At 36.3% G+C, this 26820-nt stretch overlaps 1 protein-coding gene across 2 annotated transcripts in view; it reads left to right on the top strand.

Moving 5' to 3' along the window:
- Positions 1-26820, top strand: part of Nipped-A (Transcription-associated protein Nipped-A) — a 1216281-nt gene that overhangs the window by 57514 nt on the left and 1131947 nt on the right. Inside the window, exons 4-6 of one of the 2 annotated variants that reach the window (XM_090382460.1) lie at positions 1451-1555; positions 11357-11461; positions 14354-14437. In XM_090382460.1, coding sequence (XP_090238586.1) covers positions 1451-1555; positions 11357-11461; positions 14354-14437 — 294 coding nt within the window. Of the gene's footprint in view, positions 1-1450; positions 1562-11356; positions 11462-14353; positions 14438-26820 lie in introns of both variants that reach the window. The other variant, XM_090382459.1, reaches the window with a different exon arrangement.

Below are 26820 nucleotides of genomic sequence, written 5' to 3'. Positions count from 1 at the left end.
CCAAGATTAATTCTTTGAATGCTTCCCATTTTGAATTTGCTGTTGGTGACATCATCAATTGGTTCCACCGTATATAAATAGGAAAGTTCTAACACGTGTATCATAAAAGCTGCCAAACTTGAAATGATGTGTCTGAATGGTGCTGTTGAAGGTGATGCAGTAAGTGAATTGTTCATTGGCTCTGGCCTCATTGTTTGGCTCCAGTCAGGTTATTGTCCTGAACTCTGTGATGTTCTGAGTGCAGTGGGTGTAGGGCTGTTGTCCTGGATACTGGAGCTGTCAGTGGTAGAAAACCTGTGGTAACATGTGCTTCAGTGGTCTGCTGACTGCTGGCTCTGTTGGATAAACCTGTAGCTGAAGGGAGCTGCTGTAGCTTGCTCAATAGTGGTTGACTGTGGTATCATCCTAATATTGTGAAAGCCAGCATCATTTAGGGCTTTGCCTTGAGGGCAGCCTGCAACTTTGTTCTGTGCACATTAGACATAGAACTACAGAGGATTAGGCTCATATAAACTAATATTGAATATGCCCACCATACCAAGGGCAGGTAGCAAGATTTCATTCAATGCATTTCTTTATCATCGTGGCATAGAATAAGTGATCAGGGTTGTTTGCTGTCATAACATTGAAATATTGGAAGAAAGAAAATGAAACAGGTCATCAGAAATACTGTCTCCCTGTCATTTTGCCTGGACAGAAAAAATACAGTCTGACAAGTCAACTGCAATTCTTTTATTTTATTGATGTTTACAAAATGACTTCAACTAGGCTATTTTAACATATGCATTGTGTTTCTTTGATATCATATTTGTTTCAGTGGATTCTGATGTCATTAGAGTATATAGGGAAGTAGAGAAAACAGTTGGAAACAGGTGAATAATGAGTTATGGTTTTCATTTACATGTGATAGTTTTTGGTCTATTTGTGGATTGTATAAGTTATATGCACATTAAGAAAAGTAACTAGAGGACACAAGCTGATAAAGTTTATTGAAGGTATATGTAATTGATACCACTAATAAAATCTGTATATATATATATATATTAACATGCACAACTTGAAGACATTTGAAAATATGTGATTTGAATTGGAGCTAGCATTATTGAAATTTGTGTAGTTTAGTCTTAAAATAATTGATTCTAAGCACAAACAAATCTTTATAAATTTATGCTCAGCATCATTATTAAAAATTATCATTGAAAACAGAAGCCTGCATTATATTTTCTGGAAATATAGCTTTCAAGGTTGAATGAACTTTGTTTTTTTACTGGCAAATACTGATTGTAAATAGCTGTAATTATAATAAAAACCTGTTTTAAGTGATGAATCTAGTTTGCTGTCCTCGAGTAATACATGTTATTTAAGCTGTAGCATTTGGAGCTTAATTATTTATATTATTATCATTTATAAATTAAATGTGTGATTACAGCTTACATAATTTTTTTTTTAGACTGTTGTATCATCACCACAGTATCCATCATTTCTAGAGCATTCTTTAAGGATATTTCTGAAGATTCTTCAAGAAGGAGAACCACATTTCATAACAGAACACAATGTACAGGTTAATAATTCTATGATTTTGCACATGGAGAATATTTAAATAATAATGTATAAAAGTTGTACAAAGGAACAGAATATAAAGAAAAAGTCACTCTTGCAGTATTTTGTTAGCTAATGAGATGATACTTTGAACATCACATTCTTATTTTTATATAAACAGAAAACAAAGATATGGAAAATAAGTTTTTTATTGCATACATACACACTGGCCAAAAAAAAAAAAAAATAAATAAATAAATACAAATCTTTGTATTAAGACAGTTACACATACAGAAGAAATGCAAATAAGTGCAAATAAACTGATGTGGGGTGATGTGACTCCACAGGCTGTTTGTTTGTAATAATCTGAAGGCATAATGGGGGAAACATGCAATCTATCAGACTGAAAAAGGTCTTTTGTGGGGGCATGTTTTTTAGCAGGAGGCTTGATTCAAGAAACAAAAGATATAACTAATTTCTCAAAAGCATCCATCTCAGAGCTTGTTAATGACTGGAAAGAAAATGGTTCTTCCACATCTCAAAGGCATAAATGTGGCTGAAAAACAATATCTGAAGTGCGAAGCTGTCGTACTCTAAGGAGGACTGCTTGGAAAAATAGGACATCCAATATGCAACAAATATCATATGAATTCAACCAAGCCCTTAACTGTCCTATTTCAACCTGTACCTTGGGAATTGAAGAAATTGGGTATTGGCAGTCGTCTGCATATTCAGAAGCCACATGTTTCAGAGAAAAACCTTGCACTGGTGCCGAGAATGTCATGATTGAACAGTGGAAGAAAGGTGTGATCAGACGAATCACAATAGACTTTGTTTTGTACTAATGATAGGCAGAGAGTTTGGTGGAAATCGCATGAAGCAATGGACCCTGCTGCCTTGTTAAGATAACCTAAGCATCTGGAGGTGGTATCATGGTATGGGGAATGTCTTGTTGGCACGGACTGGGTTCATTGATATTGGTGGAAGGCGAAATGTCATCCAGAGAGTATCTGAATTTTGTATTAGATCTATTGCGCCCTGAAGTGTTGCACTTTTATCCCGATGGTGATGGCCAAATTATTGATGACAATGCAACAGCGCATCATGCAAGAATGGTTCAGAGAACATGACACAGATTTCCATAATCTTCCCTGGCCCCCACATTTGTCTGATCTCAATCCTATTGAGAATGTGTGGGATATGGTGGAAAGAGCTATTTGGCAACAAAGTCCTCTTCCTTCAACTTTGTTGCAGCCATGCAATATTTTGCTGGAAGGATGGTTACAATTTAGACTAAAATTCAGTAAAACGTAGAACGTAAAACAATAAAACATAGAACTTATCGAATCCATGCCACACCTCACACCTGCTGTTATTTGAAACAAAGGTGGCCTGATTCGATACTGAATAAATGTTTGTATGTTTTTTTTTTTTTTTTTTGTCAGTGTGTGTATAACACTGAATGACAAAGAAAAATTTTTACAATAAAAAAATATGGTAGACTTAATGCATTTTAATACTAATTTTGAAGTGCAGCCCATTTTTTTCCGAGCACCCACAATTCAGATTTCAGGTTTCACAATTTATTCTCATTTTGATCTGTTTATATTAGTTTGTTTGCTGATTGGGAAGTTCTGGAGTTGGGAATTTTCTAGCTCTTGCTGCAATGGTCAGTTTGTAGTCTGTTCTATCTCTCCACCTGCTTCCGTCAGACATATATAAAATAGACATCCCAGCCAGATCAGTCAGATGAAGTTTTGGGTGTTTTGATGTTACATAATAATAATTTTGTGCTATTTTTTATAAATTTTGATATAAGTTGCAGTTATATATGTGCTTTTAAAATATTTTTACGTCATTGTGGTTTTTACGCAGTTTATTCTCACATATATGGTGGTTATAAGCAGTCTATAATGCTCGTATTAAAGAAAAAATTAACTTTATCTTGCCTTCAAAATAAGTATTTAGTACAAGAAGTGGGCTCCTTTTATGTGCTTCATGTCTGAGAGGCTGGTTAAAAAAAAAAAAAAAAAACCTAATGCATCACTGCTATTCATTTTTTCTGTGGTGGTGTGGAGGGAGCCAAACAATCATGCCAGTGACCACTATTTTTTCGTAACTTGAATTGAAGGATAGAAAGGAAAAGACAGAAAACAAATTAGTACAGTCAGTCCTCGTATAGCACGATAGTTGTGTTCCTAGAAACCCTCGTGCAATGCAAAATCGTGCAATATAAACAACAGGCCCTATGGGAAAAATAGGGTTAGGTGCCGACCACCCAAGATTGAACACACATTTGTAACCAAAACATTACCAAACACAATAAATAATCGTAATAAAATACTTACGCATTTTATTACAACTATTACGTAATAAAATACTGCTAATGCTTTTGCTTCTATCGTAAGCAAACTTGTTTTTTATTTGATTTTCGATCCAAACAGATGACAGCCGTTCCATCTCTTCCAATTCTTTGTGTCTTAATCTAATGGATTTTAATTACACTTTGAGTTGTTCCTGCTATGAAAGTTTTTTTTATTTTCTCTGCATTCTTTATAATTCCCGGCGTTGCCTCATTTAGGTCTGGAGCACATGCAATATCACATGGTCTTTCATTTCGCTCAAAGCGTTTCACAATTTCATATTTTACTCTATCGACAGAGGTGGACTGGCCATAAGCCTTACCGGGATAACCCCGGTGGGCTGGAGGCCGGTGTGATTTTGGCCATAAACCATAGTATAGTATGAGGCTACTATAATTTTCCGGGTAAGAATTTTTGATCCAGTCCGCCTCTGTTTATCGATATTGCTTTTCATTTTTCTCTCTGAATCTGCAGTGTCTTCACCAGGACGCTTCCTTTTCACATCTTTTAAGTATTTTACTCATTTTTAGGGAATAAAGCACAATTACAAGATGAGGAGGCACGCTTGATACACATAAACAAAGCTGCGCACGTGTAGCAACTGAATAAACAACACCGTAAAGGCAGAGATACACTATTAACACCTCACATTTCTAGGGGTTACTACCATAAAACAATAAAAACAATTTCCATTTGCGTTTCCGCTAGTGGAATCTGTTATAAACTGGTAGTAAACTCGATCTAATTGCATTTGCGATTATACCGATAGCTGGAATTGTGTTGGTTTTTACATTATTATGGTGAAATGTGTTTCCCCTTCACTGATATAAAACACATAAATACATTTTCAGAATCTTCTCTTCATTCCTATCATGTTGCTTTCAGTTGGGGTGATTCAGCGTTTGACTGCCATTTCTTGTAAACACAAAGGCGAATCGTGCATAAGCGAATTCTGTTCGTGTTATATAAGATATCGTTCCCATATTTATAAATCGTGTATGATCGAATTTGTGTAATGTAAACACGCGTTATACGAGGACTGACTGTACTACTAAAACAGGATCTAGAAAATTTGGGCAGATGGGCTGAGAAGTGACAACTGAAATTTAACATTGACAAATGCAAAGTACTGCGTATGGGTAGAAGTAACCCCAGAGAAACGTACCGTGTGGTATTACATTTAGGGTGGTAGAAAATGAAAAAAACCTGGGAGTAATTGTGCAGTCAGATATGAAATTTTCTGAACAGTGCAGACAGCAGGTCATGGGGTATTGTTGATATACAGGAATTTTGCTAGTAGGGTAAAGGAGGTGATTATCCCTTTGTATAAGGCAATGGTCAGGCCATGCCTTGAGTACTGTGTACAGGTCTAGAGGCCTCATTTTAGGAAGGATGTATGGTTGCTTGAGTGAGTACATAGAAGGGCAACAAGATTGATGAAGGGAATGAAAATTCTGCAAATTTCAGCATCTGGAGACTAGGCACCTGCAAGGTGATCTGATTGAGGTGTATAAGGTCTTGAATGGGTTGAGCAGGCTCAATTGTGATGGGATTCTTTCTCTTGCTCAGATTGCGAACCTGAGGGGGCATAAATTCAAATTGAGGAAAGACAGTTATAGAATAGATGTGTGGAAATTTGCATTTAGCCAGCGGGTAGTTGATTGCTGGAAGAAACTTCCATCTGTCATTGTGGAAGTTGATAGCTTAAATAAATTCAAGGAGGAACTGGACAAACATTTAGATGGAATGGACAAACATTTAGATGGAGTGTGAATGGGGGTTTTTTTTTTTTTTTGGCTGGTACTGCATAAGCTTGCTTTCTTGCATCACATGCCTCGATTACTACTACTATCATGAAATACTTGCCTCCTTGCATGAATCTTATTCCTATAAAGAAAAACATGCTCTATTTATTACTAATCGATCAAACAGATTTGAAAGGTTGTTGAAGCCTCTGGAACTGGAAGCTTGGAAATCCTTCAAGACAATTTATGGACATTTTTAAAGCAAACAACTATAAAATCTTGATTAGGGTAAACAACTATAAAACCTAGATTAGAGAAAACAACTCTAAAAATTTGATTGAGAATTTATTACAATCCTATCACAAGTCTCTTTTGCAATATATCAGAAGAAATACAATAACATATTTTTTGAGACATATTATCATATATTATCATTATCAGTATGTTGCCACTATGAAGAAACATTATCAAGGAAGGTGGAAACCCAAAATCCTGGCTGACTATTGCTGGACATTGATCAGAGAGGCTTCTGATTGTTACAATAGAAAAAGTAAACAAAAACAACTATATTTTTACCTCAAGTATTGTGATACTCATTAAAAATTGCAGTAAACATAACCTGCATTTCTTTCTAATATGTGAGTGCTTGGAAAAATTCATGAATTGTATCATATTTTGGCTGTCAAAAATCAGAAGCTTAAAATTGTTATCTAGTGTAATTATTCTGTTATGTTATTCAATCATATGCTGATAATGTGCTATATGCTTATTTTCGTCTCAGGTTTGAATCTTAATGTATGAATGTTCCATTGTTTAATTTAAGTAATATTTTACACCCTTCAAGTTATAATATTTTTACTTACTCATGTAGAAACATCTTAAAGTTCACAATACATTTTTTATTTGAAAATAGATGATTTCAACTTTCTACGGTTGAAATTGTGGTAAAATTGAGTTAAAAATGACTCCAGTACATTTTTTAGCATCTACTACATGTCCATGTGAATAGATATTCACATGGACATGTAGTATAAAATTTTTGTTGACAATGAAGCTTTTTTTTTTTTTTTATAATTGGTCACTGTGCACAAGGAAAAATTTAAAAGGTCATGGTCAGAAAGGATCAAAACTGTTAAGTGTCACTCAGTCATGATTTTATGAGGTGGGGAGGCAGCAAGGAAACCTAAACATGAAATACTGCTTGAATTATAAGCACCATCCACTAAGAATTTACAATGTGATCCAAATTATAATTAGTGTGCTCTCTATATGGGGTTGTTTTTATCTTTAAAACCAGATTTCAGTCAGGAATTGGTGCTCGCAGTGTATATTCATAAACGTTTGAGACGATGATGAGACAGTCACCATTATGGATAAGATTTGGTATTTAGAGTGATTATAGTATCATTGATCAGGAGGAAAATATAATATTAATGAAAAATTTTCATATGCAGTGGTGTATTGACCTTCCAAATATTTAAGCAAAAAAAATAAACTCTTTTTACAACTGCTTGTGCTATGCAAGTAGTCTGAGCTCTTTTCCCCTCCCTCGAAGAAACTACAGCGTTCATAAATATATTTTATTCTTACAACATATGTAGTGTTTATTGGTGAGGCCAATTTTTATTATGAAAAATACCTGTATTGGAAATTGGGATATAAGTGCCCAAATTGCATGCAAAAATCAGCTCACACAGTCACTGGTTCTAAAAGCTTTTTTTTATTTTTTAGAAAATAACTATTATAATTATGAATTGGATATTTTATGTTTACAGTAGATAAAAAAAAATGTACTAAAGAAATTTGTACATAATCATGCTTATAAGCTGATAAATTCAAGTAATGAAATTTGATGCAACCATGTTATGAAAGAAGTTTTTGAGCTGATTTCTTTAAAATTACTATGCTTATGCATATGATTTTTACTTTTACAACCCGTATACGGTAATACCCCGACTTACGCTACCCCGACTTACGCGAACTCGGAGTTACGCGATTCTTGATTTTTTCGTTTGGCAACACTGCCGCCCACTATCTTCAAGGTCGTTTTTCATATGTTATCGATATACGGTGCGACGGCGGAGAGTGAGAGCGAAAGATGAACAAAATTCAACTTTGCTGCGCATGAGCTGCACACATATACAAGAATTTGTATTCCAACTTTCATATTTATATGTGTGCATTCGAATTTGTGCTCAACGTTTGTCGGAAATTACATCGTTTTCACGAGAGAAATGGATTGCGTCGCTCGAGCCGTATACAGTCAGTCCTCGTATAACACGTGTTTACACTACACGAATTCGATCATACACTATTTATAAATACGGTAATGATATCTTATAATATAACGCGAACCGAATTGGCTTATGCACGATTCGCCTTTGTGTTTACAAGAAATGGCAGTTGAACGCAGAATCACCCCAACCGAACGCAACACGATAGGAATGAAGAGAAGATTCTGAAAATGTATTTGTTTTAGGGGAAACACATTTCACCATAATAACGTAAAAACCAACACAATTCTAGCTATCGGTATGCAATTAGATCGAGTTTACTACCAGTTTATAACAGATTCCACTAGCAGAAACGCAACTGGATTTTTATTGTTTTATGGTAGTAATCCCTAGAAATGTGAGGTGTTAATAGTGTATCTCTGCCTTTGTGGTGTTGTTTATTCAGTTGCTACATGCGGGCAACTTTGTTTATGCATATCAGGCGTGCCTCCTCGTTTTGTAATTGTGCTTTATTCCCTAAAAATGAGTAAAATACTAAAAAGGTGTGAAAAGGAAGCGTCCTGGCGAAGACACTGCAGATTCAGAGAGAAAAAGAAAAGCAATTATTGATAAACAGAGGTGGACTGGGTCAAAAATTCTTACCCGGGAAAATTTATAGTGGCCTCATACTATGGTTTATGGCCAAAATCACACAGGCCCACCAGGGTTTCCCCTGTAAGGCTTATGGCCAGTCCGCCTCTGTCGATAGACAAAAAATATGAAATTATGGAACGCTTTAAGTGAAATGAAAGACCATGTGATATTGCACGTGCTACAGGCCTAAATGAGGCAACGGCGAAAAGCACATGACAATTGCAAACTTGACAGAAGGTCTCAGCTCAATTAAAAAGGGCTTAAAAATTTTAGAAAACATAGACTACAACGAAGAACGCGTTATAGCTACAAAGCAAGGAATAAAAAAATTATTAGCTTGCTACGAAGAAATTCTGCGTGAAAAAAAGAAGTCTCTGTGTCATCAGACGAATTTGTTAGATTTTATGAAGCCATCGACATCGAAATAACTTTTTTACGTAAGTCATTTATTTTTTTAATACATATTTTGTATTAATATGTATAAAGAACTGCAATTTTATTAATATTTTTCTTCTAAACTAGTGTTTTTGTTAGTCCTTGGTCCCAATTAAACAAAATTTATATGTATTTATATGCAAAGTTGTACCCTGACTTACGCGAATTCGACTTAAGCGATTTTCGTTGGACCCACCAATCGCGTAACTTCGGGGTATTACTGTATACTGATTACCGATGAGAATATGAAATTTAAATTAGAACCTTCTATTAGAAACCACAGTATAAGTGGTTCTTTTTGCATGGAAATTTGCTGACATCTAGCCAGTTCCTAAAAAAAGTGAGAAATCCCTGCCTTCCAACTATTGCCCCATTGAACTCACCTCTCTTTCCCTTTCCAAAGTAGTGAAGAAATCCATCAACTGCCAATTCTTACACTATTTTGAAACCACCCATCTAATCAACTGCCATGATTCTGTCAGTTAATCCAACAGGAATATATTGGCTTATGTTATTCATTTTTGGACAAATTTGATGGAAAAGTTTGGTGAAACTCACACAATTGCCCTTGACATTTCCAAAGATCATGTTTTTCATAATGATATTTTAAACAGGTTGCCATCTTAATGGTTGCCAGCTGTTTTTAGCAGTTGGGTAGCTAGTTTTCTCCTTGACTGCTTGCCTGCTTGCTACAGGTGATAGTAGATTGCTCTATCTTCTGTCCTGTTTATTGGTTTTACTTATGATAGCACACTGCATTCCACCTTACTGTGTGAGAAATCTTTCCCTGCACAAGTACTACAAACACCTTCAACTTCTCAATTATCCACAACCAATTTGTTCAGTGCTGGTCTTCAGGTAATTCTCCAGTTGGGTGAAATTAACTTTGTCAGCTTTATTCCTTCGTCATCTCCGATTCGTGGGCTTTTACGTAAAAGCGCATGCGCAGAGATAAATAATCTCTGTTTAAGTTTCATACTCACCCCTATTCAGTAATTTTCATTCCTGTGATCATGACATACAGTTGAAAGGCATTGTCAGCTTCAGGAAGGAAAATCGTTTTACAATTTTTTCATTAAATTCTTTTAATTAATTTTCTTATTTTTAATTGCATTAAATTGATTTTTAATTGTGTTAAATTGAGTTTTATTGTGTTAAATTGATTTTTAATTATTTTTTAAATTATTTGTTACTCTAATGTAAGTTTTTTGATTTTTTTGTTTTAATTTCTGGAGAGTATCGTACGGAAGTGTTCTACGTACTATATTGAGGTATACTTCTCTTATTATTTTACAAATATTGATATCAACGTAGAACGTATTGAGCATTACAGCTGTGATTCATACTAGGTATTCTGATAGGTAAATGAACAACCAGTGCGAGGTCATTAGTAATTACAAAAGCTTCAGCATCTTGACCAGCTGGGTCTGTGTGACTAAAAAATGGAAGCCAAGTGGAATTGGGAGCATTAAGTTCACCAAGGTAAATTGCTTTACTGGAGAAAGTCAAGTTTCAAAGAAAGGAATTCAAAGAGTTCCAAATGATTAGTGGAGCTCAGAGAATGATAGAGGTAACAGATAAATTTGATAGAATGGGGTAGAGAGAGATTTTAAGCCAGAGAAGATTGAAAAGTGGAGATCCCAAATTACTAAGTCTCTGACAGGGAATATCAGAGTGGACAAGTATAAGTACATCAGAGTGCACAAGTACCATCTTTGAAGAGAAAGGAATTGTACAGTGAATAATTAGGATAACTGAGATGAGCAGTGGTTGATTCAACCGATAATTGATTAGAAAAGAGTACATAGGGTTTGGCAGACTCTAAGTGAAAATGGACATCAGTGAGATTGGAACTGAGACCACATATTTGTGAACTGAATGTGTAAGTGTTTGGAAGGTGGAGTTCTTTTCGCAGATAAGTTCAACTATTCATGATGTATTGAATAGTAAGAAAAGGTGGGAGGATATGTTGTATGAAGTAATGAAATTTTTGATATGGCATACCCATGGCAAGAATGTACCCAGCCCCTTGACATATTTATCATGCCGACCGGGCTAGCCGAGTGGGTAAAGTACCTTCCCGGCAACCCAAAGGTCGCGGGTTCGATTCCCGCCTTGGGCTTGGATCAAAGTACTGCAAAAACCTTGGGAGGTGCAATATGGCCACAGAAGCCGATGCGCCAACAACTACCAAATCAAAAAAAAAAAAAAAAAAAAAATATTTATCATTTTTTGCATGTCTTCTAAATGGTAAATAATAATAATAAAAAAAAAATATTTCATTAGTCACTAAATGTTGGATATATTTTAGTTTTTTGCCTATGATTATTTTTTTAAATGTGCAGTATCTAAAGAGTGTTGTTAAAATAATATTAATATTTATACTGTAATTTTTTTTTTATTATAGCAACTTCGAAAGTTAATTCTTGAGATCATACATCGCATTCCAGCCAACGAACATTTACGGTCACATGTAAAGCAAATCCTGAGCTTAATGTTCAAATTATTGGAGGTGAGGAATTTTACACTTTATTTATATGAGAAAAATTGTATACATTATGCCGAATGGGTTAAAGTCACGAACAATTCAAATAGAATTGTCAATGAAAAAACATCTTTTACAAGTTCATTTAAATTCATGGCATAAAAAATAAAATAACATTTGGAGTAGGGGAAAGATTAACTTTTAAAATAATCTCTGACATTGTTTTATCTATTTTTACCACTGCCAGCACATTTGACTGTAATGAACACCTTTATAGACCTTTAAAATTGTGAGGCTACTTTTGTTTTTAAATTGTTTTAAAAGATCAACTTTTAAACCATAAAAATGATTTTATTGATAAAATCAATAAATGTATGAAATATCTTATATGTTATGCATGGATGATACAGTATTGTGAATTCATTCATAATTAAAAGAGCACATTATTCCAAGCATGTCTGTCATTGAAAAAAATCATAATGTTAAAGCTATTATAAAATAAGGAGGAGACTCTGCAGCATAACTTGGGAAAAACCAGCTCCATTTGTGGCATAATTGTTCAAGTTAAGGATGGAACATTTATATCCAGGTAGGCATTAGATGTTTTATCAACAGGAGTTAATCTGCTAACATTGTTTTATTTTGTTGTTATTGACATTGGATATTAATGGGGTAAAATCAAGTATGAATGCAATTTTTTTTTGCCTAAAATAAAATGCTTTAAAAAGTATCTTTATTTTTTTAACCATTTCATTGGTAATAAACCTGGGCAGTTATACTTTGAATAATAAAATATAAAAATGATTTTCCTTTTATCAACAATCCCATTTGACTAACATGTAGGTAAGTGCAAATGTATCATTTTAACATAGCTATCTACCTAAGTAGGTGAATTAATTAATTAAATTGGCATCGTTTTGGTTATATCTCATATTGTGACTGCCTTCACAATGAGTTGCCATGGTATTGTACTACCTCAAATAAATAACACTTCATCAGCGGAGAAGACTATTGTTATTTATTCTTGGCGGATACCACTACCCAGACAGCACTGTTTCAAAGCTTGTTGGCTTCTCTTCGGTGGGTGGGCAGGTACCCTGGTGTTGCAATAGTGACAACCCAGTTATGAAGTATAACTTCACAATATGAGAGATGTCTGATGGTGTGTAGTGATATAGACTATAAAGTATTTATGGGCAAAGGCCTCATGCTACGAGGTAGAATGACTAACACGTAGGTTAGTGCAAATGCATCATTTTAACATAGCTATCTACCAAAGTAGTTGAATTAATTAATTAAATTGGCATTGCTTTGGTTATATCTACCTCGTAGCATGAGGCCTTTGCCCCTAAATACTTTATAGTCTACAATCCCATTTGAATAATTGCTTTTAATTCACCCTTTTACTTTATAAATACTTTATTTTAATTTGTTTTTAATTGAATTTGGTTGTTACTTTTGTTTTTATATTTAAGAATATGTTAATGTTATTTTTTTATCATGATTGCAATTTTTAACACAGGTTTAGTCAAAAGTAGCTTCACATATTTGGTGCCTTATAACTCTGTTTACATAACAGAAACATTGTTCTGAGAGTAATTAGTACAAACCCCAAGTTGCAGTAAAATTAACAGTTAATTTCAGTATGGTTTCCAGTAGTAATGCGGTATGCATCACAGTGGTGAACAGCAGGCAGCATTTTGTCAGATGCTCTGTAACATAGCTGGGGTAACTATGTTGATTGCTGAAGTGATCCTTCTCTCCAAGCCATTTTCATTAGTTGGCAGGAGGTGGTGTGGGAGTTTGTATGTTTAATCCTTAACCCCATACAATGACCTGTTCACCCTACCCATTGATCTGGAAAGTGAAGATCCAAACACTCTCAAACGTCCTTAGGGAAATGAGTTGCCATCATTTTGTTGGAAGAACACATTGTTCACAAGATCATCCTAAGCAATTTGTGGGATAATTATTAGTATGTCTTGATACATGGGACCTACACCTTTGTGCAACTTGCCACAAAAAACATTAATTTTGGGACTGTTTCAAATGTGTTTAAAAGCCATGTTGGGTTTTTCACTTCCCCACAATTTTACATTGTGTGTTTCCTTTGCCACCTGTGGTGAAACATGTACTTGTCACTAAACACAATACATTTAAGCAACCCTTTGTCTTCTGCCACCTCAGTAAACATGTCCCCCCCACAGAATGCCTGACATCTGATTTTATCATCATTCATAATGGCTTGCACCATCTGAAACTTGTATGGTTTTTGATAAAATTGCTTATGCAGCATTCTCCACATTATATTTTGCAGTACACCAAGTTCTATACTGGCCTGATACATTGATTTTTGTGGATTGTGGAGAAACTTTCACAGCTCTGTCCTCTCTTGGAATAGGCCTTCCAGTGATCTTACCTTGACTACAAAAGTCTTATTCCAATCATAGATTGGATGTCTGCTTGGTGGAGTTTTTCTAAAACTTTTATGAAAATATAAAACATGTATTTTCACTTACTTGCATTGTTGACGTCATTTCTTCCATTGGAAAAAAAAAAAAAAAAAAAAAAACATGCTTGTTCTCTTTCAGCATCACTGTATGTCACCAGGTTTGTTTACAGTATAGCAGTATTGTAGGTGGCTACTTCAGTGATTGGTGACAAATGAGCCTGAGTGAAAAATGAGTGACGAATGAGTCTGAAATCTCTGACATTGTTTTATCTATTTTTACCACTGTCAACACATTTGACTGTAATGAACACCTACAGACCTTTAAAATTGTGAGGCTACTTTTAACTTAATCTGTACATATGATTTTGCAATTTTTTCAGGGTAATTTATGCAACCAATTTGAATTTATTATTTTTTAAATGTATATTTGTGGCAACATTTATTTAGAGAAAAAAAATTTATTTCAGATTGAAAATGAAGAGAATGTTCTGGTATGCCTTAGGATCATTATTGAACTTCATAAGCAGTTTCGGCCACAGTTTAGTCCAGAGGTTTGTACATTTGTTTGATATAAATTGCAAAGTAGGATATGTCATGTTCATTATAAAAAGTGTTTTACTGATGAGTATATTGCTTCATAATGCAGTATATTGTAATTTCATATCAATTTTTAATTAATATTTATTAGTGTTAGTATTAGTATTCGAAACATGATGTAAGGAAGCAAAGGTTACATAGCATCATCTAAAAAAAAAAAAAAACACTTTATTGTCATTTACCCATTAATCTCATTAAAATTTAAAAATGTCTCCTTGCATGTGTCATCTGAGAAAGAGTGAAGATGCCAATACCATTTAGTTTACTTAACCCTTTTAAAGCTTTATGCACTTCATATAGGTCACCATGAAGATTCCTGGTTTCTAGAGACTGCAGTTTATGGTACCATAGTCTTAGTTGGTAAGAATATCCTTTTGTTCTTCCCTCACCAACTAATATTCTGCTGTATGTAGATATGGCTTTTCAGTTTCATTGGTGGGAAATTGGGACTTAATTAGACATTTGCAAACAAATAAACATAAAGATAGCATTTGGTTCATAAGAAGAAATGCAAAAATAGAAGTTGCATTTTGTGGCAATAATGTCATCCTTGCCGATTGTTTATTGATTATGTCCTCTGATATTATTTGTCATAGGACATAATCTTTCTCTGAGTTGTGCCGATCATGCAGGTGTATTGTTAAGATTGTTTACTGATAACAAAATAGTAAAAAAAAATATGTGCTGGATATGTGGAAGAACAAAAACAAGTATTGTTACTGGATACAGGGATAGGGAAAGAAGATTTAGTGATGACTCTGAAAATCAGGTCAATTTTGAAGGCATTATGCACTTTGCAGTTCATGTTGTTTTAATAAAAATAAAATAAAAAAATAAATGCACTGACATAAAAATGTTAAATAAGTTAATGTTTAAAAGCATACTGTAGTGGTAAACAATCCTATGGGTTTTTTTTAATGTAAAATGTGCATTTTTCCAATGAATTTGAATTTATAATGCAGTATTGACTTTAAAAAAATCTCCTCTTTTTTTTTTTTTGGGAAGTAGTCCTGCATTTTGCGAAAAACCCGTTTTTCAGTATCTTCTTTTCATCCTGCTTACTAATGTCTGATCTTTAGCTTTTTGAAAGTCAAATATTGGCATCTATGCAGTTGGTAACATCATCAGTTTGCCCTGCTGAAAAGAATTTCAAAATTGTCTGTGACCACTGTTGTCACCTTTACAAAAGCCAAATCCCTTCCCTTTACTCTTGACAGTAGATGTACCTTTAAGTAAATCCTGTTAATATACATTGAGTGATCACTGAATTATGACTACTTACCTAATACTTCATAGGTCCTCCTTTTGCCCTTAGTACAGCAGCTATCTGACGTGGCATTGATTCAACAAGATGTCGGAAGTATCCAGGAGGTATGGCCACCCAAGCTGTGTGTAATGTGGTCAGCACTGCAGGTATGGAGGTGATTGGTGTATCCAGGTGCCTGATATGCCTTTCCATAGTGTCCCACTAGTGCTCTATGGGATTGATATTGGGGTGAGTTTGGAGGCCAATCAATATGCTGGAAGTCAGAACTGTGTTCCTCAAACCATTCCTGCACAACAAGTGCCTGATAGCTCAGCACATTGTTATCTTGGAAGACACCATCGCCATTCAGGAAAAAGTGTAACATAGCATGGTGTACACAGTCAGCAAGCAGTTGATGATAGCGGAGACCACTGATATGTTGTTCCTCATGCACCAGGGTTCCTGCCAGTGAAACATGCCCCACACCATACAACTGCCTCCAGTGGTCTGCACTTTGATACCATGCATCATGGATCATGAGCCTCATGTTGTTGATGCCAAATCTGTACACGACCATCCCCGGTGTGGAGTAAATAATGTGACTCATCCGACCAGCATACCTTCTTCCAATCTTCTAACGTCCAACTTGCATGCTCTTTGCACCAGGTGAGTCTTTTACGCCGATGAACCTTGGTTAGGAGAGGATGCCATAGGGGTCTTCTGCTGGTGTAGCTGATGCATGCGATGCATAGTCATGCCAGATATTGTTCCGAGTTGGCACATGTATTGGGTAGTCAACTCTTCAATAGTGTTTCACCTGTATGAATCATTGGATCTGGCACTCACCTCTAACATCAACCTTTCACTGACCTTTGCAGTTTTGCCACCGGGTCGTTGCTTGACCATTTTGGTGCCAGTCCTGGTACACTTTAACTACGGCAGCTCTCGAACATCCCACCAGTTCGGCCGTTTGGGAAATCGGGGCGCCAGCTCGTTGAGCACCCACAATCTGTCCTTTATCAAAGTCAGATAAATCCTTCCTTTTACCCATCATGCTCAGAAGTTTACTACCTACTGAACCACTGACACCTTATCTATGCTACGTAGGTCAACTAACTCCGCACTCTCGTACCTCACGTGCTGAACGGGTCACATACATTCAGTTTTCATGGTGATAGTCATAATTCAGTGATCACTCAGTGTATTATGAGTGCTGTCACCTATTCCTCCCTTTTTGGAGATTCTTAACGCATGAAGAGTTCACTGCTGATAACTCTGGTGAACAAAACTAAAACTTCTTTTTTCTTAGCATTGATTTCAAATATGTTCTTGGTTTTTTTAGTACGTGTAGTTTTTGTAATACAACTGCTGGTAATGTCAGTTTAAATTAACTAAGACTATTTCATTACTAAACACATAGCCTGGTTATGATCACTGCCATATAGTGGTCCTTTTATTTGGAGATTATCAGTGCATGGCTAGTCACTGCTGAAAATCAGATCAAGGGTATTCATTCCTCTTGTAGCCTCTTTAACTTTTTGGTGTAGAAAACAGTCATCCATTAATCCAGAAAAGTTCTGCTGTTGTGTTGTTCTTATCGATATCTGGAAATTTAAAATCTTCCATTATAAAACATTTTGATTTACTAGCTGCTTCTGTTTGTCTGCATAGTTGTTCGTCATACTCATCACAGTCAATTCAATTGTAAGGCATATTCATTCTTGTTCTCCATGCCAAGCTGAAAATACATTTTGCTACCTTCCCATGTCAGTTGAGTGCGCTGCTTTAGATTCAATGTGCTTCTTAACCAAGAGTGCATAACTCTTCCCCCTTTACTGTCCTGTATGTCCTTTTGTACACAGTGCCATCAGAAACATGGCACCAGTTTCTGATATCTCTACAATGTCTGCATTTGATGACTTTAATCAGTACTTCAAATTGATCAACTTTACTATACTCCTAGCATTGGTGTTCAAGTATGTGTAATGATGCCTAGTAACCCCAATATGGACTGTATATTTTATTATGCCATGTGGACTTCCAGCAGTCCTTTTAATCCCCACACCTGGTCTTCTGGGCAGCTGTATATCACAGTAAAAGCTGTATATCACAGTGCAACAATAATTTTCTTCTCTGCTGGTGGCTGCTGCTGAACTATTAGCTGTTTTGATGTCATCAAGAAACATTCTTGCACCTTTTCTGTTTAAGTTTATTGGATTTGTGAAAAAAGTTTCTCCTCAACATGCAGAGAGAAAAATTCAGCTAAGGTAAAGAAAGCCAACGCGAGAACCACGGGAAACTTTGGTAAATGTATACCAGGCAAACTTGTTTCCCGCTACCGCAGTTTCTCCCTACATTCTCAGTAAACAGATGCCGTGTGTTATTGGTAGTGGCAGTAGAAGTTGATAACGACGTATTGATTAGTTTTTCTCATTATTAAAAGCAGATTATTGGAGTTCATGAGTGGGATGAAATTTACTTATGGGTACACCCTCCAGACAGCCTCAGTCTTAGGGTGTGTATCCCCCCCCCCTTCCCGCTGTTTAACCTGATAGGAAAATGACTTCCTACTGGCACCACCAATAACATGCCATCTGTAGAAGTTGTTTTCCTATTTTAAAACATCGGGAAGGGGCGATAAACATCCTAAGACTGAGGCAGTCTGGAGGGTGTACCCATAAGTAAATTTCAGCCTGACTGCTACAGGCACTACCGATAACATGCACCATCTGTTTACCGAGAATACAGGGAGAAACTGGGGTAGCGGGAAACAAGTTTGCTTGGTATAAGTTTACTGAAGTTTCCCTGTGGTTCTCGTGTTTGCTTTCTGTGCTACGCCAAAAATTCTACTAAAATAACATTTGCACAATCTCTCCTGGGCCAAACTGATTAACTAGACTCTCATCATGTAATTTTTCATGATAATGCTCTGCTATTCCCAGTTTTGTGACAGTAGTACCTGTTATGCTATAAAATGACTTTATGTATTGTTATTCCTTTACGTTATAAAATAAACTTCGTATGGTTATAAATTTCACATATAATGTTCACAGACTTAATAAAAACACTTATATTAATTATACTCTAAATCTGTATAATCTAATTATACAGATTTAGATGAAATAATATAGATAGCATTTATATTGTTTCTTTAATTGAACAGTCTTGGCAGAATTCTCTCCTAATTCAACTCTTCCTTTCCAGCTATTTCTGAGGCCAAGTAAGAAATAATTTCACTCGATTTATCAGTTAAACACAAATAAATGCATTACTGATTTGAAACAAAAAGATTAAAAAAAAAAAAAAAAAACCCAAAAAAATTTCACATAATAAAAAATCTACTTAGCAGCTTTTGAAAATGGCTCTGTTTCACTAGCTACTTCTGTATCCTTCCCAGTTTATGATTTTGACATATACTTAGGAAAAGAAAATGGCGCAGCAATTTAATAAATGCGGTTGTTGAGTATATAATTTAATAAATACCATGTTTCGTACAACTATTACAATAGCATTTATCTTGCTGATCGATTGCAAAAAAAGAAAAACATCTACTTAGTTTTGGTATTAACCACATGGTGCAAGGATGTAAGAGGCTTTTGCTGCACCAGTCAAAAAAAATAATAATAATAAATAATTAAGAATAATAAAATAAAAATAGTAAATAAATAAATAATAAAATGGGATAAAACAAAATAAACAGTCTATTTGACTCTATCCTCACATAGGTACCTTTCCAGTTAACCTTTGAATCTTCCCAAGCTAAAGCCTCAACTACTCATGGAGGAAACTTATTCCAGTAAATAACAACTTTAGCATTAGCAGTCTCAAATGATGCAAGAAAGCAAGCTTATACAGCACAACCAGAAAAAAAAAAAAAAAAACTTTCCCATTTCACCTATCCATTCCCTCCAATAGTTTGTCTAATTTTTCTTGGAATTTATTTAAGCTGTCAACTTCCACAACAACAGATGGAAGTTTGTTCCAGAAATCAACAACCCACTGGCTACAGGCAAACTTCTGCAACTGTATTTCCTCAGTTTGAATTTGTGCCCCCTCATGTGTGTGGTCTGAATAAGGGGAAGAATCCCATCAGCATCGAGCTTGCTCATTCCATTCAAAGCTTTAAACACCTGATCAGATCACCTCACAGGTGCCCAGTCTCCAGATGTTGTAGTTTGCAGAACTGAGCCTTTCTTGGTAAGAACACCCTCTTTGTTTCCCTCACCAATCTTGTTTTCCTTCTCTGTACTCGTTCAGCAGCTCAACATCCCGCCTAAAATGAGGTCACCAGACTTACATGCAGTACTCAAGGTGTAGCCTGACCATTGCCTTATGCAAAGGATTCTTAATGCATGAATATGTGCTGACTCCATGAGCTGCTCTGGCACCCTGTCTGCACTGCTCAGAAAACTTCATATCTGACTGCACAATTACCCTCAGGTCTTTTTTTTTTATTTTCTACTACCCTGAGTGTAGTACCACACAGTTGTTATGTTATGCTGGGGTTACTTGCTACCTATATGTACTTTGCATTTGTCAATATTAAACTTCAGTTGCCACCTCATAGCCCATCTGGCCAACTTTTCTAGATCCTGTTGCAGCATCATATCATCATTACTGTCATTAACAATCCTGCCACCCTTTGTATCATTTGCAAACTTGGATATTAAGCCTGATATACCTTCATTAATATCATTGATAAATACAGAACACAACAATGAGTTCAACACCAAGCCGTGGGGCACTCCAATAATAACATTAGTGGAGCCCCCCTCTGTCTTCTCTCACTCAACCATCCCTTTATCCAAAGCAACAACATTGCCCTTAATGTCATACTGCTCCAATTTGTACAGCAGTCTTCCATGTGCAACAGTATCCTGAAATCCAAGTATATGATATCAAAATTATTTTCGCATCCATTTCCTTTCTAACCACATCATAGTATCTAATCAGATTGGTCTGACAAGACTTCCCTTTAACAAACCCATGCTGTGTCTGAAGTTATTACAGAATCATTTAGCTCCCTGCCTTGATCTGTCTTCCCAGCTTTCTTTTGTTTTCTAGCCTCATTAAAGTTGGGCGGATGTCCATTTTGACTGTGAGCACTGAACTATGGCTGTTGTGTCTGGACGTTTGAGTAACCCTGATAAAACTTTCTATACATTTGGGATAAAAGTATTTCAGCAACTGTTGAGCCAAGTGCATGGTGTTATAAGAAAGATGTGTTAAAAAATAACTCTGAACTGATCCTCCAATTAGATCATTTCTTGGTTAAATTTAGAAATTTAAGGGACACCCCTTGTATCTTAGGCTTCCTTAAGAAATGTAATTTGTCAATAGGTTAGTGAGGAAATCTGAAAATCTTTGGAATTTTTTTGCAGAATGATGAAAATAAGTAATGAGTGTGCTCCTGTTTTATTTATATAACAGTTGAGCCACAGTGATGTTTGCTGATAAGATCTGACTGCAAACATAAATGTAATGAAATATTTTTAAATGAGTACTCAGCTAAAAAAGCATGCAGTTTAACTAATAAATATAAATAACATTTAAAAATATCTAATATGTATTCCTTCTATGTTAAGGAACATATTAAATGGTAGTGGTGGTAAATTTCTAGGGGTGAAGATTTTGTTTTTTTTTAAGGGATGATACTGAAATTTCTTTTGACTGTGAAGGGACAAAATTAATGAGGCCACTGTTTATACATATGCAAATAGCAAAACACAGTAACCAGTGTTCAATTTATTTTCTTCGAATTCATACCATGGAAGTAGTTATGTTTTTCATTTCTTTTGAAAAATATCACATTAATTATTACTAAAATTTGAGCACAGTTTTGTAGTGTACAGTTATATGAAGATTAATAAAGTTGAACAGTGATATATTAAAAGAAGGAATAAATCAGTTTTCCAGTGGAATATTAGCTACAGATTTCCATTTGTGTATACGCTGAGTGGACAGAAATCTTGGGATACCTATCTATAGTATCGTGTACGTCCACCTTTCACCCGGATAAGGGCAGTCATACAGCGAGGCATTGAATCCACTGGTTCACGAAAGCGTTCCACAGGTATTTCCATCCATGTTTGCTGCACCACTGTCCATAATTCTGTTGCATTCCTGGGTGGAGGATCCAAAGATCAAATGGACCTTTCCACAGCATCCAAAGATGCTCCACAGGGTTCATTTCTGATGAATGGGAAGGCCATTCCATGGTGGTAAAATCTGCGGAATGCTCTTCGAACCATGTTCTGGTCACCACGGCTCTGTGGGGAGGTATTGTCCTGCTTGAAAAGTCCATTGCCATGTGGGTACACAGTTAACTTCTGTTCCAGGAAAATTAATGGAGGCACTGGTTAAAGAAGCACTGCAGGATCATCTAGACAAGACTTCAGTTATAGCTCGGACACAGCATGATTTTGTTAAGGGAAAATCTTGCCTGACCAATTTGATTGGATACTATGATGTGGTCACAAAGGAACTGGATGCAGGGAATAACTTTGATATCATATATTTGGATCTTATCTTTGATACTGTTGCACATGGAAGACTGCTGAACAAATTGGAGCAGTGTGGCATTGGAGGCAAATTGCTGCTATGGATAAAGGGATGGTTGAGGGGGGAGAAAACAGAGAGTGGTAATCAATGGACACTGCTCATCGTGGACTAATGTTATTAGTGGAGTCCCTCAGGGTTCAGTGTTGGGTCCATTGTTGTTTTCTGTATTTATAAATGATATTGATGATGGTATATCCAACTTAATGTCCAAGTTTGCTGATGATATGAAGGTTGGCAGGGTTGTTAAGGACATTAATGACAGTACACTGCTGCAAAAGGATCTAGAAAAATTGAGCAGATGGGCTGAGAGGTGGCAAATGAAGTTTAACATTGACAAATGTAAAGTACTACATATGGGAAGCAGTAACCCCAGAGTGCTGTATCAACTCTGCTGTACTACACTGACAGTGGTAGAGAACGAAAAGGACCTGGGGGTAATTGTGCAGGCAGATATGAAGTTTTCTGAGCAGTGCAGATGGTCTGCAAGAGTAGCTCATAGTGTCCTGTCAATGATATACAGGAATTTTTCGCCGACCGGGAGAGTCGGGTGGGTAAAGTGCCTGCCTGGCAACCCAAAGGTTGTGGGTTCGAATCTCGCCTCGGGCTTGGATCAAAGTACTGCAAAAACCTTGGGAGGTGCATTATGGCCACAGAAGCCGATCCGCCAAGAACTACCAAAAAAAAAAAAAAAAAATAGGAATTTTTCTAGCAGGGATAAGGAGGTGATTATCCCCTTGTATAAGGCAATGGTCAGGCCATACCTTGAGTACTGGAGACAGGTCTGGAGGCCTCATTTTAAGAAGGATGTAGAGCTGTTGGAACGAGTACAGAGAAGGGCAACAAGATTAGTGAATGGAACAAAGGGTTGCTCTTACGAAGAAAGGCTTAAGTTTTGAAAATTAGTGTCTGTGAGGTGATCTGACTGAGGTGTATAAAGCCTTGAATGGTTTGAGCATGCTCAGTGCTGATGAGATTCTTCCTCTTGCTCAGAATAATCACCTGAGAGGGCATAAGTTCAAATTGAGGAAAGACAGATGCAGGATAGATGTGCAGAAGTTTGCCTTTAGCCAGCGGTTGGTTGGTTGGTGGAACAGACTTCCATCCTTTGTTGTGGAAGTTGATAGCCTAAATAAATTTAAGGCTGAGCTGGACAGCTATTTGGAACGAACGGAGGAGTGAAATGGGGGCTGTTTTTTTTTTCCTCCTTGGCTGATGCTGCATAAGGTTGCTTTCTTGCATCATATGCCTATGCTAATGACCACGAAGGGATGTAGATGGCCTGCAAGGATGGACATGTAACCTGTGCCATTCAGAGATGCATCTGGATGTACCAGAGGTCCCAACATGTGCCAGTTGAACATGCCTCAGACCATTACGGACCGTCTATCTGCCTGAACAGTTCCTTGTTGACATGATGGGTGCATAGCTTTGTGCCGTTTCCGCCATATATGCACCCTCCCATCCGCTTGAAATAACTGTAAATGGGACTCATCGGACCAGGAGACCTGTCTCCAATCATCAAAGGTCTAGTGCAGATGTTCTGTTGCCCAGTTGAGGCATAGAGTTCTGTGTCGTGGTGTTATCAGTGGAACTCTGGTGGGTCGGTGGTTCCTATAATCTATTGCGGCTAATGATTGCCTGATGATGGTCTTGGTGGAGACGTTTCTGGCACCCCCTCATTGAAGTCGGCAGTGATTTGTGCTACTGTCTCTCCGGTAGGCTGAAAGAATGCGAGACAGATGTCAATGGCCACGTTCATCCACCATCTTTCTCTGCCCACAGCACTCTCCGCGATGAGATGTTATTCTGGAAATAGCGTATTCCCAATGCACTCTTGATACTGTCGAATGGGTATAGTGCAATTTCTGTACCCCAATAGAGTGACCCACGTGTCAGGCATCCACTATCATCCCTCTTTCAAAGTTGGTTAACTCACAATGTTTATCCATGCTGATATTGAATTACCATCTACGTAGATGCATTATGGCCACAGAAGCTGATGCACCAACTACTAATAAATAACAATAACCATCTACATGAATACAGTGATGCTGTGTATCTATATACCTGCCAAACGGTGGGTTCATCCACTAACAAGAAAGGTGACAGCATCGCATTGCCCAGGAACCAGGTGTCCCATGAATTCTGTTCTTTCAGTGTAATATAAGGTCTTTATATATTATTTCAAGTTGGAAATTATATAACTGATGGAAATCAAATGTTTTGTATTCTTATCACTTTATCAGTGATTGCTATCATTACTACTTGAATGTTACAAAGAACAGAAAGGCCAAAGGTTTGATTTATGTGATCTGCATATGTCAAACCTTTTGTAAGACCTAAGTATGGGCTTATGTGGTAAGACCATGTGTATCTTTAGCCATTCTTTTCTTTGTAATGGTGAAATAGCAGATGTAGAATAATAGCAATCACTAATGAAGTGGTAGGAACATACCACAAAATGTTTGATTTCCATCTGTATATATTATTTCCAATTGGAAATAAACAGATATTTAGCCATCGCTTAGTTTAAAAGTGCTTCATTCCTTTTAATATATTTACATTGCCTTTTGCACCATGTCACTCATGCAACATTGTTGAATAACGAACAATGAAATTCAGATATCTAATAACTTTTTAATGGAAGCAGCAATAGTTCTAGACATGAAAGGTGAACAAGCAGAATGAAGCTCTGCAGCTTCATTTGTTTGTTTGCCAAATTGTGACTGAAGTATTTGTACTTTTTTGAAAAGTAAAATTAGTAATAATTTCAGTTGTTTCAAATCATGTTGAGCACATCAGAGATTATATCATATTATTATTATTGTTATTAGCCTTGTTGAATTATTAGCCTTCCTTGCAAGGAAGCCTGAGACTTATTCTGCACCAGCCAAAAAAAAAAAAAAAAAAAATTCCTGTGTTACCCTGAGAGAGAGAGAGAGAGAGAGAGAGAGAGAGAGAGAGAGAGAGAGAGAGAGAGAGAGAGAGAGAGAGAGAGATCAGAAGTAGAAGGGAATCACCAAGAAAGCAAGAAAGAGAAGAATGATGATACCCAGCTCGGGACCCTGGGCTTACCAAGCCCATACTCACCAAATGTGAGCCTGGGGTCTAGAGTGGCAGATTTGCTTTGTAACATAGATGATTGTATAAGGCAACTGTCTCTCCCACCATATAAGGCATGTATCTGTGTAATAAAATATGTAGAAAATGATACCCTGGCATATTCTAGTATTGGATAGATTATTTGTGTTTTATAGAACTAGATATGGTTCTGTAATGTCTAAAGTGAAAGTGTTTTGGTAAATTATATTAGTATAGTCTACGGTTTGGTAGTTCGGTTTATGGATTGATTCATTGCTTAGTCTAAAAGGACATTCAGAGTCAGGCTGTGTATAAGTTTTTTGCTTATTTGGCAGGCTGACAAGAAATGCATGATGTGAATCTATTGGGGTAATCTGGTTCATGCTGTATAGTATTAGAATTGGTATAGTGCCATTGTGATGATGTGTAATCATTGAATCCAGGTTTATACAAACAGTCTTGTGCTTATGTTTACTAAGAATCCATTCACATTACAAAAGTAGCAATCATCATTGTAGTCATATGGCTCCTTCCATGTCATGGATATGGGAAATGGCATAGACTTTTTCCTTTTATTCAGCCAGTCACATAATCTATTTGAATAAGCAGTACAAATAATATGTGATGCCACTTAGGGGACAGCCAAAGTGTAATTGGTAACTTTTCTGAATATCTATAGCAGCGGACAAAAAAACTGCATCACCTTAAAAAAAAAGTAACATTTGTAGTGAAACATATAAGATATTGTTTGATTACAGCCATTTTGTTTGTCACAAAGCAAAGGTATTGTGTCAGATAACGCTTCTATTGCATCAGACAGTAATTGCAAGGTATTGCAATTACGTTTCTATAAATACGGCGTTGGAGGTGTATGGTTGGAGGTTTATGGAGGTATAATCATGGCAATGTTTAGTTGACACCAAGAAAATAAAGTGTAGCTGTTTCTCTGTCCCAGGAAGGGCTATGCATACTATCGCTGATAAAATATGTGGCACCAGTCAACAGTATCCTGGGTGCTGAAATTAAAGCATGAAACCAGTGATGTGAAGAGAAGACCTGGATCAGGCTGTAAGAGAGTGACTATGCCTTCCAAAGATCGATATTTGAAATGGCTATGCCTTCTTAATCACCATGCTGGTGCTTCTGATCTAAAACTGGACTTTGTGATGGTCTCTGGTGTTGAAACAAGTGCATGAACTATCTCGAGGAGGAACAACAAAATATTGAGGACTTAGTTTGCTGATTTACGGTACATAATACTATTACGTTAACTTGTCATTTCAGTTTGTACACTTTAATGCAATAAAATGCATGTTTGGTTGTCATGATTGCCATTTGCATGATTTCTCATATTTCCATTAATTATCCATTTCAACCTTTGGGAAGATATTTATGGCAATTAGGTATATCAGGTGGAGTCTTTTTATTGGATTTCATTCACAGAGATAT

Source organism: Mastigoproctus giganteus, chromosome 10 (assembly GCF_048544385.1).
Source record: "Mastigoproctus giganteus isolate SK-2022 chromosome 10, ASM4854438v1, whole genome shotgun sequence".
NCBI classification, from domain to species: Eukaryota; Metazoa; Arthropoda; class Arachnida; order Uropygi; family Thelyphonidae; genus Mastigoproctus; species Mastigoproctus giganteus.
Note: the sequence above shows the minus strand (reverse complement) of the source record. Positions and strands in the feature narration are given on the sequence as shown.